Source organism: Adiantum capillus-veneris, chromosome 16 (genome assembly GCF_014529385.1).
Source record: "Adiantum capillus-veneris isolate H3 chromosome 16, ASM1452938v2, whole genome shotgun sequence".
NCBI lineage: Eukaryota > Viridiplantae > Streptophyta > Polypodiopsida > Polypodiales > Pteridaceae > Adiantum > Adiantum capillus-veneris.
Window position 1 is genome coordinate 87,861,221 of NC_140946.1, and position 17,225 is coordinate 87,878,445.

Genomic DNA, 17,225 nt, shown 5'->3' on the forward strand with positions numbered 1-17,225 from the left:
ACTTTGAAGCTCTCCTTTACTCTCTCTCCACACAAGCTCTCCTCTAACCCTTCTAACTTCTAAGCTCTACTCTCTCGAGTCTCTCCACCATCATGTCATCTCAAGCCAACTCCACTTCTCAAGCCGCTTCTTCTCGAAGGAGGCCCGCCGTGCAAACGTGGTCGTGGTGGGATGAAGTCGACTTTAGCTCACGTGGCAAAGGTGGCGGTGCAAGACCATGGACGTGCAAGCTATGTCCATACAAGAGATCGGGTGGTTCAAACAAAGTGCAAGCCCATCTTCTTCATGAACCCGGTCACGAGGTGAAGTTTTGCCCTCATGTAGCTCCCGAGAAGAGGTTGGATCTTCTTGAGAAACTCACGGTGTATGAGGTTGCGGAAGCGGCCAAGAGGGGCCGTTTTGTTGCCGTTGATCCCTCCGCCACGGCGACACCGCGAGAGCAAAGGGAAGCCAACCTTGACGACATCTCTCGAACCTTCAAGAGCCATGGATCTACACCGTCCTCTTCCCTTCCACATCGCCAAACTACTCTCAACGAAAATTGGAATCCTAAATTGAAGGAAGAGGTAGATAGGTCGGTTGCCCGATTCTTCTTCCACGACCACATTGCCTTCTATGCTTCGCGGTGAGTTTCCCTTGGCATATGCACATTGCAATCTTCCATTTTGTATTCATAATGGGTTATAATTTCTCGACTCTCCATACTAACGCAACATGCTCTATTTTGTGTGGATAGGTCTCCATACTTTCGAACCATGGTTACGAAAATAGGGGAATATGGCTCCTCTTATGTGCCACCTTCATCGGAGAGGCTTCGCACCACCCTCCTTGACAAAGAGAAGCTTGCCGTGGAGTAAGCGGCCCAAGCAACAAAGGATTTGTGGGAGACCAATGGCGTCTCTCTTCTTGTAGATGGATGGAGCGACACCCGCAAGCCGTCCATCCACGGGGTGGTGGCCTACTCTCGAGGGGAGATGTACTTTGTGGAGTCACATGATGCATCCGATAGTGGCAAGGCCGCCGAGATGCTTGCTGCGGAGTGGACAAGCACCATAGAGATCACCGGCCCGGAGAATGTCCTTTGTATGGTTGCAGATGGAGAGGCGTCAAATAGGGCAACCGGAGCTATCATTGAGGGCATGTATCCCAGCATCCATGTCACATTTTGCATGGCGCATTGCCTCAATAACCTCCTCAAGGACATAGGGAACTTGTCATGGATTTCACCCACCATTGGTGACGCCTCTCGAATTGTCTCCTTTGTGCTCAACCATCAAAAAGTGCGCCATGAATTCTCAAAGAGGAGCAACTTGTCTTTGCTCAAATATTCAGAGACAAGATTTGCATTCAATTGGCTTATGCTAGGCCGCTTGTCTACATGTGGCGGAGCCTTAAGGGGCCTCTTTCTCAGTGATGAGTTCCAGGCCATGCCGGAGTCTACATCAGCAGTAGGATTGAAATGCCGAGAATGGGCCGACGACGCCGCTTGGTGGGAGGAGGTGAAGACTCTTGACCCCATGGTCAAGCCTATTCTACACCTACTTCGAGTGGTGGATGGCTTGCAGCCATGCATTGGCAAAGTCTACGAAGCCATGGATCGGATGATAGAGGCACTTGAGAAGCTTGTGCCTGACCCTGTTCAGTATGCGGAGATTCATGGCTTGTGTGAGTCGAGGTGGAATGGATACTACTCTCCACTTCATGCGGCAGCTTATGTGCTTGACCCTGAGTTTCAAGGAAGGCGTCAAGAGACCGACAAGGAGGTGAGCAAAGGATGGCGGCTTGCATTGGAGCGCCTTGAGCCTAGCAGTGACATTAGGCGCAAGATTAGAGACGAGCTACTCAACTACAGGCAAAAGAAGGGCTCCTATGGATGTGTAGATGCACAGCTTGATCGCAACAAGATTGGCTCGGTTTTGTGGTGGGAGGACTATGGAGGAGATGGCCCACATTTGCAACGCTTGGCTGTTCGTGTCCTTAGCCAAGCATGTACCACTAGTTGCTTGGAGCAACTATGGAGTGCGTACAGCCACATTGCCTCTAAGAAGAGGAATCGCCTTGGCGTTCAGAGGGCCAATGATTTGGTGTTTGTGAGCGCTAACTTGCGCATGCTTGCCAAGAGCGTCACACACAAGGCAGATCCTTTCACTGAGTGGGAGATGGCACAAGAGAATCCATCTATGGCCGATACTCTTTTGGAGGAGCTAGAGGAGGATTTCGAGCCTCAATGCGAGCCTCCCGAGCCGGAGCCCTCATACGTTGCTGACGACCTCGACTACGACGACGATGTGGAGATTCAGCAGGCTAGCACTTCTTGAGTTTGATGATCATTGATCACTCGACTCTCGAGTCTAGACTCTTGAGTCTACGACTCTACCTACTACATAGCCCTTTGTACTTTTTGTTATCCTTGAGGCCTCAGGCTTGTCCTAAGTCCTTTAGGCTTTTTGACTCTTGAGCCCTTGTGGCATGCACTTCTCATTTTGTATCCATCGATCATCGATGTTTTATTAGCACATTTCAGCCTATATGACTCGTGTTCTTTGGTCTATTTAGTGTAAATTTATGGTCAAAGTGATGCTCTATGTGTGTGGCATGTGTGTAGGTCAAAAAATGCCAAAAAAACTCTCTTTTTTTTTTGCCGTTCCCGACCCCGACCGGCCGTCCCATGTAACTATGTGATTTGTACTCTCTCGCTTGACTTGTTTGAGTGCAGGAATTGAAAGACGAAATGACAACAGCATTTTGGTCTCATAAATCTCTATAAACATGATCGCAATAAGGATTAGTTAATCGGGCATCAGTGAGGCGCTCTGATTGGCTGACGTAGCAACGTATGGATATTTCACATTTTACGCTGGCTGCTAACGTGGCCTGGCTGTATGGATTTCTGCAATTAGCATTGAGTGCTTTTTACTGGCAGATTTTAGCCAAGATGCTTTTGGGGCCTAATTGCTTTTGATTTATTGCTTTGGGGAGCTTTGCTTTTGGCATCCCTTTGTAATGTTTATAAGTGACCCAAGGGGCTCACTTCTCAGAGCATCTGGACGCAGAGTATGAGAGCAAGCACTCACGGGCAATTGTACTTTGCTCAAAGATTAATATAAAAGAAATACCAAAAGGGACGCCAGTCTTTGGGGCCTATCTCTCTTGGCACGGAACTACGTCAAGCCGTGTCGACTATTAAATTTGTGAAGTGTTTTGAAGTGAATCTCTCCTGTGTCGCGACAGAATCTTGACTTGGGGTGTCCAAGTTTGTTACATTGCACTCTCATTATGGCAAATTCTTTGAGGCTCCTTTACCTCCCACACACGAACCTCGCCAATTGCGTCACTTGTTTCTATCGCATGTTACTCCCATTCTTTTTTTTCCGAGAAAAAGATCCTTCTATTAGTTACTGAAAACTGCCCATAGGGCTACATCCACCTCTGCAAGAGAGGGCTACAACAAGCATGATGGGGAGACTCTCCCAATGAAAAAACAGCATATATACAATGAGGCTAAATCAAGAAATGGGAGGAGGGAAGAGCCACACAGGTGGACAGTAGTGCCATCTGAGCACCCCCTGGACTATGGTGAAGAAAGGCCTAGGGCGCCAGAGTCGAAGGAAAGCCTCGCGGCGCTCCCGCATGCGGTCGGAGCTGCCCTGTAGTCCCTCAAGCTGTCCTCTAAGAGTATGGATCAGCTCTAGACAAAAGTCACGAACAGTCTCTGCTGGTGGCACAGGGCGAGCCTCAAAGATGCGGAAACAACGGGCCCGCCAGATGAACCAGAGAGCTAGGCCACTGATGAGCTCCCAACACTCCTCTCTCTCACTGCACCACTCCTGTGGAGTAAGCTCTGTAGCAGGCTGGAGTGTAGGTCGCCCCCCCTGCATCACTATCATCCGACTGGTGGAAGATAGCTCAAATTGTAGTGCCGGGCCCGTGAGGGTGGAACAATATTCCTGTTAATCGACTCAAGTGATTTCTGCATAAGGCTTACATCAATCTCAATATGGCTTCATTCCACGACGTCAAATTACTGATAACTCGGTGAATGTTTAATTTTCGTAAATCCAAGTTATTACCTTTGATTGGCATAAGCTACTATGGCCAGGGGAGATTGTTCCTCTGCACATCATAGTTCGCCATTTGGGTTATCCACTGGCTTGGGATGTATCAGCTGCGCAAAAACTGGACTGGGTACTCCAACTTCTCCATTCCAAGTTAAATTATTGGAAATTGTCCACGTGGCCACTACATGAGTGTCTCAGGATTCTCCAGTGCATCCTCATGGCTTATGTGTAGTTTTAGTTACCTCTATTATACCGGCCTCAGTTACGCTTGCAATCCCTTATGTCTACTATTTTGGAGCATTTCTGGCGCACCTCGTCTCACAGAAAGGGTCTTTGGCTTTATCTATGGACGAGTTGTGTTCTCCCAAGCGCCTTGGAGCGCTGAATATTTTGGATTTGCGAAGTCATAATCTGGCTCGAAAAGCTATGCTATTGCCCGTCTTGGTGGAGCACTGATAACCTTGGACACTCATGGTATCACATTTGTATGCGCATATTGTCACGCCATACTTTGGTCATTGGCAACCGACATATTGGGATGTCATTTTTGGGAAGCTTGAAGGACACATTCCAAGATGTCACTTTGCTTCTTCTCTCATGTTGATTGGAAGGTTGTCACCTTGCATTTGGCATGGCATGGTCGACAATCCTTCAAGGCAAATCCCTTCGATTGGAGAGTCTGCATTGCAGCAGGGCAAAGGATGCTTGCTGATTTCCCACCCATTCCTCCTTTGAATGTAGACTCCCGCTTCTCTGATTGGGATCTTCCCACTACCAAACAGGAATGCATTTCGGCCGCCAATGTTTGTGCTCTCTTACAATCTGATGCGTGGATTGTGTGTCGTGGCAATTAGCTGTGGTCACTCTCGAAGTCATCCTTGTGGTGGCAAGGAACATTGTCTAGCATTTGGCAGAGTCATCTACCTCTGAAAGAACATATTTTCTTGTGGCGCTGCTTGGTGGGAGCTCTCCCTATTGGCAACTTATTGCATGCACGGCATATTGCACCTTCTCATTGTCTCGGATGCCATAAAACTGAGGAGACGGTACAACACTTATTGTGGGGTCGTCACTGCTCTAGATCCTTCATTCAGCAACTGTCGGCTGCTCTTCAACTGTGTTTTCCATCTGGGACTTTTCATAGACGGTTTTGGCTTTTTGGGGTGCTCCAATCTCCGCAGTCTCAATTCACGGTATTTTTTTAATTGGTCAGATTTTGGGTTCTGTGGGCCATTTGGCAGCACCAGAACTCCTTAATGTTTTAAGGCACTGATGTTGACCCGTTTCCCTATTTCAAATTGTCGCTTGGTCAAGCGCTGTATTTCGCTCATGATGTTGGGGACATCACTCTTGATGCCTATAGGATTTACTTTGACTATTTCTAGCCCTCGGAGCCTCATGGTGCTCCACTTTTTGTATCTCTTATTTTTCGAGGATTTTCCTCGCTTTGAGCTTTTACACTTGTAAATTCAATCAACAAGATTTAAACCAAAAAAAAAGTGTGTGCTGTGTGTGTGTGTGTGTGTGTGCATGCGCGCCCTTCATTACGAGCTCTTCTTTGACTATTTCTGATTTACCGCATGTAATGTTTTCTATGTGCTTTCCACGTTTTGAGGTTTCCCATTAGTAATTCAAGCTGAGATTACTTAAACAAAAAAAAAAAAAGTGTGAGTGTGTGTGTGTGTGTGTGTGTGTGTGAGAGAGAGAGAGAGAGAGAGAGAGAGAGAGAGAGAGAGAGAACCTCCTCAAGAGCCATTATCGAAGGAAGAACAAAATCTAATTGGCGTGCCCCATGATTGGAAACAATAACGCCCGCAACACCAGCTTGAACAGCTAGCAAAGCTGTCCAAAGACACCACAACTGCAGAGAATCAGCAGCAATTTGCAGTCTTACTTAGAAGAAACGCCCACCTATGACCAATGATTTCATGCTCTTATAAGCAAAATAGCAGAAACTGAGACACCACCACCAACAGAGGCCACAAATTACAACTACAGCTTCACTTTGCACATAGCGGTTCTGCAGTTGTGGTGTCTTTGAACAACTACAGTTGACGAAAGACACCACATCTACAAAGAATCAGCAGCAATTTGCAGTCTTACTTAGAAGAAACGCCCACCTATGACCAATGATTTCATGCTCTTATAAGCATAAGAGCACAAACTGATACACCACCACCAACAGAGGCCACACGTTACAACTGCAGCTTCAATTTGTGCATAGCGCTTCTGGACATATAATCATGTCGTGATAACAGGATGACAAATTCCTTTATTTGGAAATTTTTAAAAAGTCAGCAAAGAAGCAGGGCTACTTTTTCAAAAGACACGCAGCATGCATGGACTAGTGATAATTCAACCCTCAGGACTTTGAATAACATAAGAAAAACCACTAAGGAGGCAAGTGGCCCGAGTTTTCAAGAAGTCAAGGAACTAGTCTTATAACAATGGTTTAAGTTTGAAGAAAAATGGCTTTTCTCAGTTATTCATAGTCAGCACCCACAGTAATTTTGACACCAAAATTTACAGCACTTTTGCAAAAATATGGCGGTTTGGCTTAAAAATAAAGAGGATATCCAACTAAAAGCCATCCTCACAGTCTATACAATTTCCACAAAGTCCATACATTGAGGCTTGCATTCTAGAAACCTAGATTGCTGCCTACTTGCAACCGTTTGACATTTGTCAACTTCTGCAAACCTTCTCCAAAAATGTTGTCCTTGCAGCCTACAAGCTGCTGTTGAGAACTACTAAAGGGCAACCTAAGCTCACGATTTTTCTGAGACCTCTGTCCTATTTATAGGATTCCTTAACCGCCCTAACCATAGGGCCATCTCAACACCTGGCTGGAGATAGCTTAGGCGCCCATCCTGATGTCTAAAGACGTAACACTTCCCCCCTTATTTTGAATTTCTGTCCTCAGCAATATCCTTGACAGATATAAAACTGGGGAAACGACTTTTCAACGATCTTACTGATTCTCAAGTAACACTCGACATGGATAGAGGCTTCCACTTGATCAAAGATTCAAGCTAGGAAGACATTCGGGGCAGTTTGACCCTTGATTAAGAACCAACTCAGATTCCAATGGAATGTAACGAGTGGTATCCGCCAAACTCGAGACTCTAGAGGAATAACTTGTTTATCCTGTCCCAATCGCTCCTTCAAGTGCCTGATGGGGGCACACATGATGGACGGTAATATTGGACGGTAGATCCAGTTTGTAGGAAACATCACTAATCTTCTTGATAATTTGGAATGGTCCACAATATCGCGAAGATAATTTTTGGTGATGACCAGTACCGATAGTTTCAGAATCCTTTGGTACCTTAAGGTACACCTAGGTCCCACACCCCCTCTTGGAGATCACGAGGCTCTCGATGCTGGTAAGGCAGAATGTCTTTGACGATCAGGAGCATTTCTTTCATATCACGCAAGAAATCGGCTACCGATTGCATCTTAACTCCCTTGAGTCAAATAGCGATCGGTGGCTACGGATCATAATGTTACAAGCTTGGACACTCCAAGCGAGAAATCAATAGCAAAACATGAGTAGAAACTGCAAATTCGAGGAGGGGGGGGGGGGGGGGGGGGAGAAGAGTTTCACAAAGTGATGACATGGCATGGCCTAAAGGACAGACCGTGATCAAGGGGTCCGAAACCCTAGTGAAATGAAGCCAAAGAAGTTGTTCCAATTTACAGGTTCTTGCGGAGTGGGTCAGAGGGGTTAGGGATTAAAGACTTGACCCTCCCAACTTATGGCACCGGGCCGAGGGGCCTTAAACCTTCTAAATAAAGCCAGGACTCCAAATTTGCAAAGAAGATGCTAACGGGGAACGCTATACGGATGCCCGCAATTGGCACGGGTGATGACGTGGCAGTTACGTACGGACAGCCCCTGAGGCGCTTGCTTTTGGGGTCAAGAACTACAGCTTTTCAGTGTAGCTGCTTCTGAGTTTGGCCAAGGGCCATTATAAGTGTGCCAAGGGCCTCCTCTCTACTCAGATTAACTTGGGAGCACTGAGAGGAGGAGGACCCTCAAACATTGTACTTTGTGAAGCATAATAATAAAGAAATACCGAGAAGGGGCGCCAGTCTTTGGGACCAATGCATCTAGGGACGGAACTACGCCGTGCCGTGTCTATACTCTCTCTCTCTCTCTCTCTCTATTTATGTATATATATATATGTATATACATGTGTATATATATATATATATATATATATATATATATATATGTATATACATGTGTGTGTGTATATATATATATATATATATATGCATGATCTATATCAACTATTCCTGAGTAAGGACTCACGTGAGGCATGGCGACTCTTTCATGAGCACTCCCCCCCTCCTGCCATTACTTCTACAGAGGTCTGGGGCCAGTATACGTCATCTTTGTACACAGTTCTTGGACAGCCGCCTCTCCCCGACCCCCCCGAGCCATGCCCACACACATGTGCTTTTTTCACCGCTGAGATGGTGAAGAAGGCCATTGATAGGATGAGGACTGGGAGAGCATATGACCATGATGGCTTAGTGGCTGAGCATTTTATACATGCCAGGGATCTGCTTGCAAAGCTTCTAGTAGTGATGTTCAACCGTGCCATGTGTGAGGGTTTGCCTGTTACTTGGAGTTTATCTACTATTGTACCTATCCTCAAGTCAAGAGACCCTATGGAGCTTGGGAATTATCGCATTATCATGATTGAACACACATTGGCACGGTTGTACGCATCCATTCTTGCGTAGCAGCTGAGTAGATGGGCAGAGAGGGAGGGTATACAAGCAGACGGGCAAGCAGGGTTCAAGAGAGGTTTTTCTACTCTTGACCACATTCTGATACTCAGAGCCATTATTGAGGAGCGCAGATCACATGGGAGACGGATCTATTGTAGCTTTGTGGACTTCCACAAAGCATTTGACACAGTGCCCAGAGCTAGATTGATGCGCAGACTACAGGAGATGGGAGTACCCAAAGAGCTGATTTGGGGGATTATGGCATTATACAGGTCAGTAGTGGGGCATGTATGCAGTCCACAGGGGTTATCTACATTGCTTCACTCCACTATCGGGGTGAAGCAAGGCTGCCCGCTCTCTCCTACTCTATTTGGTATGTATGTGATGAGATTTCTGACTATATTGAGAGAGAGGGTGATAAGAGGTGCACAGTTGGCAGGGACATGGATTCCACTATTGTTATATGTTGACGATATTGTGTTGATCTCCAACACTCCGAAGGGGATGCAACGTCACTTGGATGCTTTGCATAGGTTTGCTCACGACAGTGGTTTGTCTGTCAACCTTGGTAAAACCAAGGTTATGGTGTTTAACACCACCCCACAGTGCACCAGGAGATCAGCACCCACATTCACATACGGCCATGAGACAGTAGAGTATACAGATGCTTACACCTACCTTGGGGTAGTCTTTATTGGACCAACATTTTCACTGAGGAGAGTAGCAAACACTAGACTGATCAGAGCACATGCAGCATTGGGTGGATTGGAGAGGATGTGTTCACAGATTCAGTTTGAGGAGCCTCGGACACCCACTTATCTCATGGGATACAATGTGCTATTGGCCAGATATGCACATCTTCACACCAGCTTTGGATCGAGACTGGTAGATATAGCGGAGTACCAGCAGCGGCCAGGACATTTCCCCTATGTCACATGGAGCCTGAGACAGAGTTGCACTACATATGCCATTGCCACGTTTACAATGAGATACGAGGCCGCTTTCACTACCTGTTCAGAGAGGGCTTTGGAAAACTCTCTAGAGTCATGGGACGTTAGGTGCAGTGGAATGAATGTTTGCACTTTGGTCAAGATGAGTGCTCCAAACTGTGCTCAATGGTTCCTTTTGTTCTTATGGAAAGTAGAGCCTTCCGTTCTTAATGAGAAAGTACTATGATCACAAACAAAGTGAATGGACATTGTGCGTGCAAGTGTATGAGACTGAGAGAAAGAGAGAGAAGAGAGATACGACACCAGAGACGTTGTAAAACCCTCCTCCGAAGGCCCCATTCTCGTCGGCGAGAGTGGTCTACTAATGATTGCACAAAGTGGTACAATGATGATGCATGGAACTGATGCAACTTGGGACTATGTCGGTGACGACGACAGAGATGACGACAACGACTTAAGGGCTGAAATCTGCGGTCTTCTATCTGCTGTCCATAAAAACGCTATGGCTGAAAATCTGGGACTGATTCGGGTGGCTGAAATCTGCTGTTTTGGCTGCGTTTTTTAGGGCTGCAAATGACGATCTCTTGCATGCATCTAGGGCTGAATCTGCTGCTGTTCATGAATGCTGAAAACGCTGACTATCTGCTACAGAATGGGCTGAAAATAGAAAACGCTGGCTATCTTGGTAGCGTTAGTGAAAACGCTGGGACTGTGGGGGTGTTGGCGATGATCAAGCTGAAAACGCCAAGGTCAGGGGGAGGTGTGGGCGATGGAGGAAAACGCTAGGCTGAAATGGGAGAGGGGCTCGCCAAGGGAAGCTTGGAGAGGTCTTGCTGAGAGAGAAGGGGTACCTGCTGCCTGAGGGCCTGTTGTGCTCCTTGCTCATCTGCCAAAGAATGCTAGCTTTGGTTTGCTCATATATTTTCTTACCCAAATTGCCCTTCCTACTTTTGTTGGAAAGTCGCTTAAAAATAATAAGTGAAAAATGTCAAAAATATGGAAAATAGGCTAAATGCACTGGAAAAATCCCCTAACTGATTCTAATGGATTCTAATGGGATTACTGATGATCATGTTGTGTGCAACCAGAGGATATGCATCTACACTAAGTGACTGGGCATGCACGGTCTATGAATAGACTCACAAAAGTGCCAGATCACTTCTAATCTAGACTTGACTGGACTGGCTGGACCTGTTATGGTGTAGCTTGTCCATGGACACGTAGGGTTGGATGTGTCACGTGACATCCCCTCCTTTTCAAAGTGAGGTATTGGTACCGAACTGTATGGGGTTGAGGGAGATCGCCAATAGCATCCAAAATCCTGGAAGGGACTCTTCGCCGGCCAACTCTGATGTGTGGGTCATGTGGTACTTTAACTTCATAAAGGTCTGCAACGCTTACTTCTTTGGGCCGCGCCGAAAGCAACACAAAGTCTTCTGTGGCTCCTTCGATGCTTCAACTTCGTCTAGAGTCCTGCTTCTTTCTTCTTCAAGAATCTCCATGGTTGAAAACTCCTGAAACCACTTCCAACACAACAACATGAACATACCTATTCCATGTAAAGTGAGTAGAAAAAATCTTGTCTTCCTCAAAGACTGTGCATGCAATGTAGATGAACAAATAGACGGAGTGCGAAACCGTTCACCACATACACGCAAACAATGAGATCGAATCTTATCATTCTTTTGATCTAAAGCAGTCAACTATGGCAAAACACAATGGAAATGCCCACGCTTGGTGCTCATACTTTCATGTGCTCTTTCGTGTATTGTGTCATGCCAAGGAAGAGACATGGAATGTGACTTCCTTGAATGCATACTTTTCAGCTTTTCATGAAAAATCCGCATACATTCGTGCTCATCCATGAGTAAAACGTGCTCAACGTACAATATGTCATGCCTAGGAAAAGGGATCACATAAAGACGCTGACTGAAATACAGGAAACGATCACGAATGAAACACTCGAACAATCCGTGCGTATCAATCATGCGAACATATAATACTTCCTGTGAGGGTGCTTTGGACCTAGGCTCGAGAGCCAAGATCGGTTCTTCCTGTTTGATCGGATCTTCCTATGGGGTTTCTGTGGACCTCGACTTGATAGCCAAGATCGATCCTTCGTGATTGATCGACTTCTGCAACGAGGTTAGCTTCGCTAGAAAAAGCATCCACTAACACATCATCCTTGTGAACAATCACGTCATCTTCATGCAACTCATCATGCTTGTGAGAAATCACATCTTGATCCTGCAAATCATCATGCTTGTCTTTATCATCCAAATCATCATGCTGATCATTGTCAATCAAATCATCATCATGCAAATCATTGTCACTCAATTCATCATGCTTCTCACAATCATGCAAATCCTGTGTGTCATGCTGTGGAGAAGAAGAGACTGAGAGAGTCTCCTTTTCCTGAATCCGTTCAATCTTGTCCTGCATATTAGCAATGAGAGATGGAGAATGAACAATGTCTTCTCCATGAATAACAATGGGAGAATCACTTTTGGCATTGAGAGTGAAAGTGTTAGCCTCCCAATCAATGAGAGGGTTAGCATCACGAAACCATCGAATGCCCAAAATCATATCACATCCTGAGAGAGGAGAGACAACAATATCATCTAGCGAAGGTAGCTTGTTGAATTGCAAACAACACATCAAGGCACTCCTCCGTGATGAGAGCGTCCATACCGGGAATAAAACCAAAGACCTCGATAGGAGATCTCTGACTAACTTCGAGACAGGCTCTCTCAACAAGAGAGGGACTGATCACATCATACATACTACCTGGGTCAAACAATATGACAAAACACTGCCCCGACGTACGACCATAACATTTAATGAGAGAATCATCAATGGGAGGGTCATGAGAAACTTGGGGCACACTCGTATTATCATTAATTGCATTGACAGAGGAAGTGGGTTCGTGGATTCTTTAAATTCATTCGATTCAAGCTTAGGACATGTTCTTTTTATGTGACCCTTAATGTGACAATGAAAACAACGACCTTCCTTAGAATAAGTGCTTTGCTCTTCTGACATGATGTATCCTCCTACAATTCCTTGTGCTACCTTTTCGTCTGGAGTAAGCTTATGTTTAGCAATTGTGTTAGCCTTACCCTTAGATTCATTGGAAGAATTCTTTTCTAAGAGACTGTTGGAAGATTGGCTAGAAGAGTTACCATTCTTACCGTTCTTACATATATGAGGGTTCTAAGAAGTCTGCGAGGTACTTGTGGAAGTCTTGTTCTCCTTAGGCTTTCCCTTGTTGTGCTTCATCTCCTGTGCGAGAGCAATCGCTACCGCCTTGTTGAGATCGATTGGGTCGAAGACTTCTACATCAAACTTGATATAGTCGTCTAATCCGAAAAGGAATGCTTCTTTGCGTTCATCATCCAACTTGCATAATTGGATACCTAGCTGCAAAACACGATTAGAAAAAGACATAACCAGCATACCATTTTGCTTGAGAGTGCGCCAATCATCCTTCAATCGTGCGAGGTACTTAGGTGGCATACACCGCGCCTTGAGCTTGTCTTGGAAATCAGCCCAATTCAAGGAAAGCGGCGTGAATTCGTCGGCTTCCTCCAAGTGCACGGCTAGTTGTGCCTCTTGCCATGCGTGGTACCAATTAATGGCATCACCGGCAAGGTACATAACTGCTGTCAAAACTTTGCTATTTCCTGTCTTCTTAGTTGTCGCAAAATAAGCATTAAATTGATGCAACCAAGAATAAATAACCGTAGCATCCATCTTACCATCATACTTACTGAAAGTCGACTTCTTTGTGACTGGATTGTTGGAATCCGCATCGTGGCTTGCGCCACTTGATGAACTCCCACGATCTTTGGTTGGTTCGGTCTTCAAGGCTAGCACTTGTCGAAGCAATTCTTGAGTGCGTAGCTCTCTTTGAGCTTCACGCTTGCTTCCCTTTCTGCTTTTCGTTCATCGGGCTCGTGTTTGAAGGCAAGGCAATTGGTTCCTTGTTGTGCCAACGCAACTCGATTCGCTTCTTGTTGTTGTATTGCATTTCTTTCATTGCGTTCCAAAGTAATGCGAGTCGCTTCTTGCTGTGCCAGCATCATGTCCATCATTGACTTGACCATTGTCTCCGTGTAAGTTGGTACAACTTGTGGCGTAGATGGCAAAGGGGAAGGGTCGAAAAAATCTCCTGGTGGGGAGAATTCTTCGTCGCCTCTCTCATGCTCATCACTTGTATGCGAAGTATCCATTCCGCTTCGGGTGACGACCATGCACTATGATCTTTGGTTCTTAAGTTCACGAGGAACTTGGGTTCTTGAGGGTCTTGGATTCTTGGGTTCTTGAGGTTCTTGAGGTTTTCTTTCGCTGCGTTTGAGAAGGATCTTCTCTTCACCCGAGTTTTACTCTTTTCCGCGGGCGCACCCCTTGGCGGCCTTGCGCTCACACCAAGGTTGCTTTTTCCCACCTCACGTCGATTGGCTGGCCGCTAAGTGCACGGTCCGCTCTCAATGAGTGAAAAGAGACACAAGGGGAGGCTGGACAAGCCCTTCTTTCCTGGGATTCCTGTCACTCTTCAAAAAACACCATTAGGAATCGACACACCCAAGCGAACTTGGGTTCGTGCGACCGCAACAAGCAAAAAAAATCTTGTGATTCTTGTGGTTCTTTCCTTGAGTGATACAGAACACTGTCAAAGCTCTGATACCAATGTTAGGTGCAGCGGAATGAATGTTTGCACTTTGGTCAAGATGAGTGCTCCGAATTGTGCTCAAGGTTCCTTTTGTTCTTATGGAAGGTAGAGCCTTCCGTTCTTAATGAGAAAGTGCTATGATCACAAACAAAGTGAATGGACACTGTGCGTGCAAGTGTATGAGACTGAGAGAAAGAGAGAGAAGAGACATACGACACCAGAGACGTTGTAAAACCCTCCTCCGAAGGCCCCACTCTCGTCGGCGAGAGTGGTCTACTAATGATTGCACAAAGTGGTACAATGATGATGCATGGAACTGATGCAACTTGGGACTATGTCGGTGACGACGACGGAGATGACGACAACGACTTAAGGGCTGAAATCTGCGGTCTTCTATCTGCTGTCCATAAAAACGCTATGGCTGAAAATCTGGGACCGATTCGGGTGGCTGAAATCTGCTGTTTTGGCTGCGTTTTTGAGGGCTGAAAATGACGATCTCTTGCATGCATCTAGGGCTGAATCTGCTGCTGTTCATGAATGCTGAAAACGCTGACTATCTGCTACAGAATGGGCTGAAAATAGAAAATGCTGGCTATCCTGGTAGCGTTAGTGAAAATGCTAGGACTGTGGGGGTGTTGGCGATGATCAAGCTGAAAACGCGAGGGTCAAGGGAAGGTGTGGGCGATGGAGCAAAATGCTGGGCTGAAATGGGAGAGGGGCTCGCCAAGGGAAGCTTGGAGAGGTCTTGCTGAGAGAGAAGGGGTACCTGTTGCCTAAGGGCCTGTTGTGCTCCTTGCTCATCTGCCAAAGAATGCTAGCTTTGGTTTGCTTATATATTTTCTTACCCAAATTGCCCTACCTACTTTTGTTGGAAAGTCACTTAAAAATAATAAGTGAAAAATGTCAAAAATAGGGAAAATAGGCTAAATGCACTAGAAAAATCCCATAGCTGATTCTAATGGATTCTGACAGGATTAGAGATGATCATGTTGTGTGCAACCAGAGGATATGCATCTACACTAAGTGACTGGGCATGCACGGTCTACGAATAGACTCACAAAAGTGCCAGATCACTTCTAATCTAGACTTGACTGGACTGACTGAACCCTGTTATGGTGTAGCTTGTCCACGGACACATAGGGTTGGATGTGTCACGTGACATGGGATTTGAGGACTAGAGATGTCTGAGTCTGTTTTTGCTCGAGCTGCACAGACACAAAGAGAACCTGATGAGAGGAGAGGCTAGCCAGTCTCAAAGACGGATCACAGACTTCTTTAGAGCGGACACTAGGCAGCCGGAGGAGCAACTACCACAATAGAGCTCACATTCTCCTCACACCAGAGACACGTTAATTGATTGAGCGATCGAGCTAGGGAGATCCAGACGCCCACGACTGCAGAGTACTACACAACATCGACAAAGGCTACATCAAAGGATTTGGATCACTTTGGCTAGACATGCACGATGCCCGGTCAGACTATTGACCATGGAGGAGACCAATGAGATCCACCATCGACCGATGATGGATCTCCTATGATTTAGATCTTTTGAGGATTGTACACCCTGCTCATCCTTTGTATCAGCTCTCACCCATTATATTCCCACACGCACACCCAAGGATCAGATCCTCCTTGGAAGAAAAATCGTTCTGAGCTCTGATATCACTGTTATAGGCTTCGACACTCCAAGCGAGAAATCAATAGCAACACATGAACAAAAACTACAAAATCACTGATTTTAAATAGAGAGAGAGAGTCGACACGACACGATTGTCGAGTGCAACAGAATTGCAATGGTGAAGATCTAGTTTTACACTTCCACAAAATCTTTCTTTCCTTGCGTTAATGATTCCTTTTAGCTTGGATGATGGTCCTTTTATCGTTTCCTGAGAGAGGGAATGAGAGAATGCAATAGAGATGTGGAGGGAGAGAGATAGAGACAGAGAGAAGAGGAGAGCGACACCCGATGGGGTCCCAACCAACCCTCTCAAGGACTCCCCAAACCGTTGCCGATGTGGTATTTGCTTTTGATTGTGTAAATGGAATGTACACACGATGCAATACCTCAAGTGCAGACTCTACTGACTCGAATGATGACAATCACCTCAGTAACTCCTCAAGACGAGGCACCTCCGGGGCTGATTTGATGCACCTTTGGATCCTTCACGATGTGGGATTGCGGATGGCCACCAAGGGGCTTATTTGCACTCCAAATGTGAGAGGAATGAAAGGCTGAAAAAGCAGATCTTGACGAGGCTAATGATGGACAATGGAGCACTCGATGCCGGTGAGGAAATGGAGGGCTCAATGGGCTGCCTAAGTACCAGACCGCATCCGCAAGGGGTAGCGTTAGCAGATCTTGCACCACCACCATGGCAACCGGCTGAAAACTGAAAACGCTGGCCTAATCTGCTGTAAACTGTTGGCGCTAGGGCTGATCTGGCGAGGAACTGCAAAATGCCAAGTCTGTGAATTCGATCGATGCGGGGAATGGCTCGTTGGATTCCTCTAACTTAGAACTACATGCACGTCATGCCAGATGCCCACTGTAGTGTAATAACATCTGTCAAAACGCCTATACAAACCATTTATGCAAGAGGGTTCCAAAACTGGAATACCTAATCTAATGGCTTGTTCAGACATGCAAGTCCTTTGAACAGGCTCACAAAATTGCCGGTACTAATCCTCCTAGGATTCTAGACACTCCAATCTAGGAAGAAGGGGAAAACTAGCTCCGGAAGTTGATGAAGCATGTCCACGTGGCACACAGAGCCATGTGCACGTGACAACGGCCGAGTTCCA

The 17,225-nt window shown here is 46.1% G+C and overlaps 1 protein-coding gene across 1 annotated transcript in view; it reads right to left on the reverse strand.

The window, feature by feature from the left end:
- The window catches only part of LOC147439405 (glycolate oxidase 1-like), a 100,434-nt gene that overhangs the window by 20,466 nt on the left and 62,743 nt on the right, over positions 1-17,225 (reverse strand). The window contains exon 9 of the mRNA XM_086485258.1: positions 5,800-5,900. Within this exon, the coding sequence (XP_086341384.1) occupies positions 5,800-5,900 (101 nt within the window). The remainder of the gene's footprint in view (positions 1-5,799; positions 5,901-17,225) is intronic.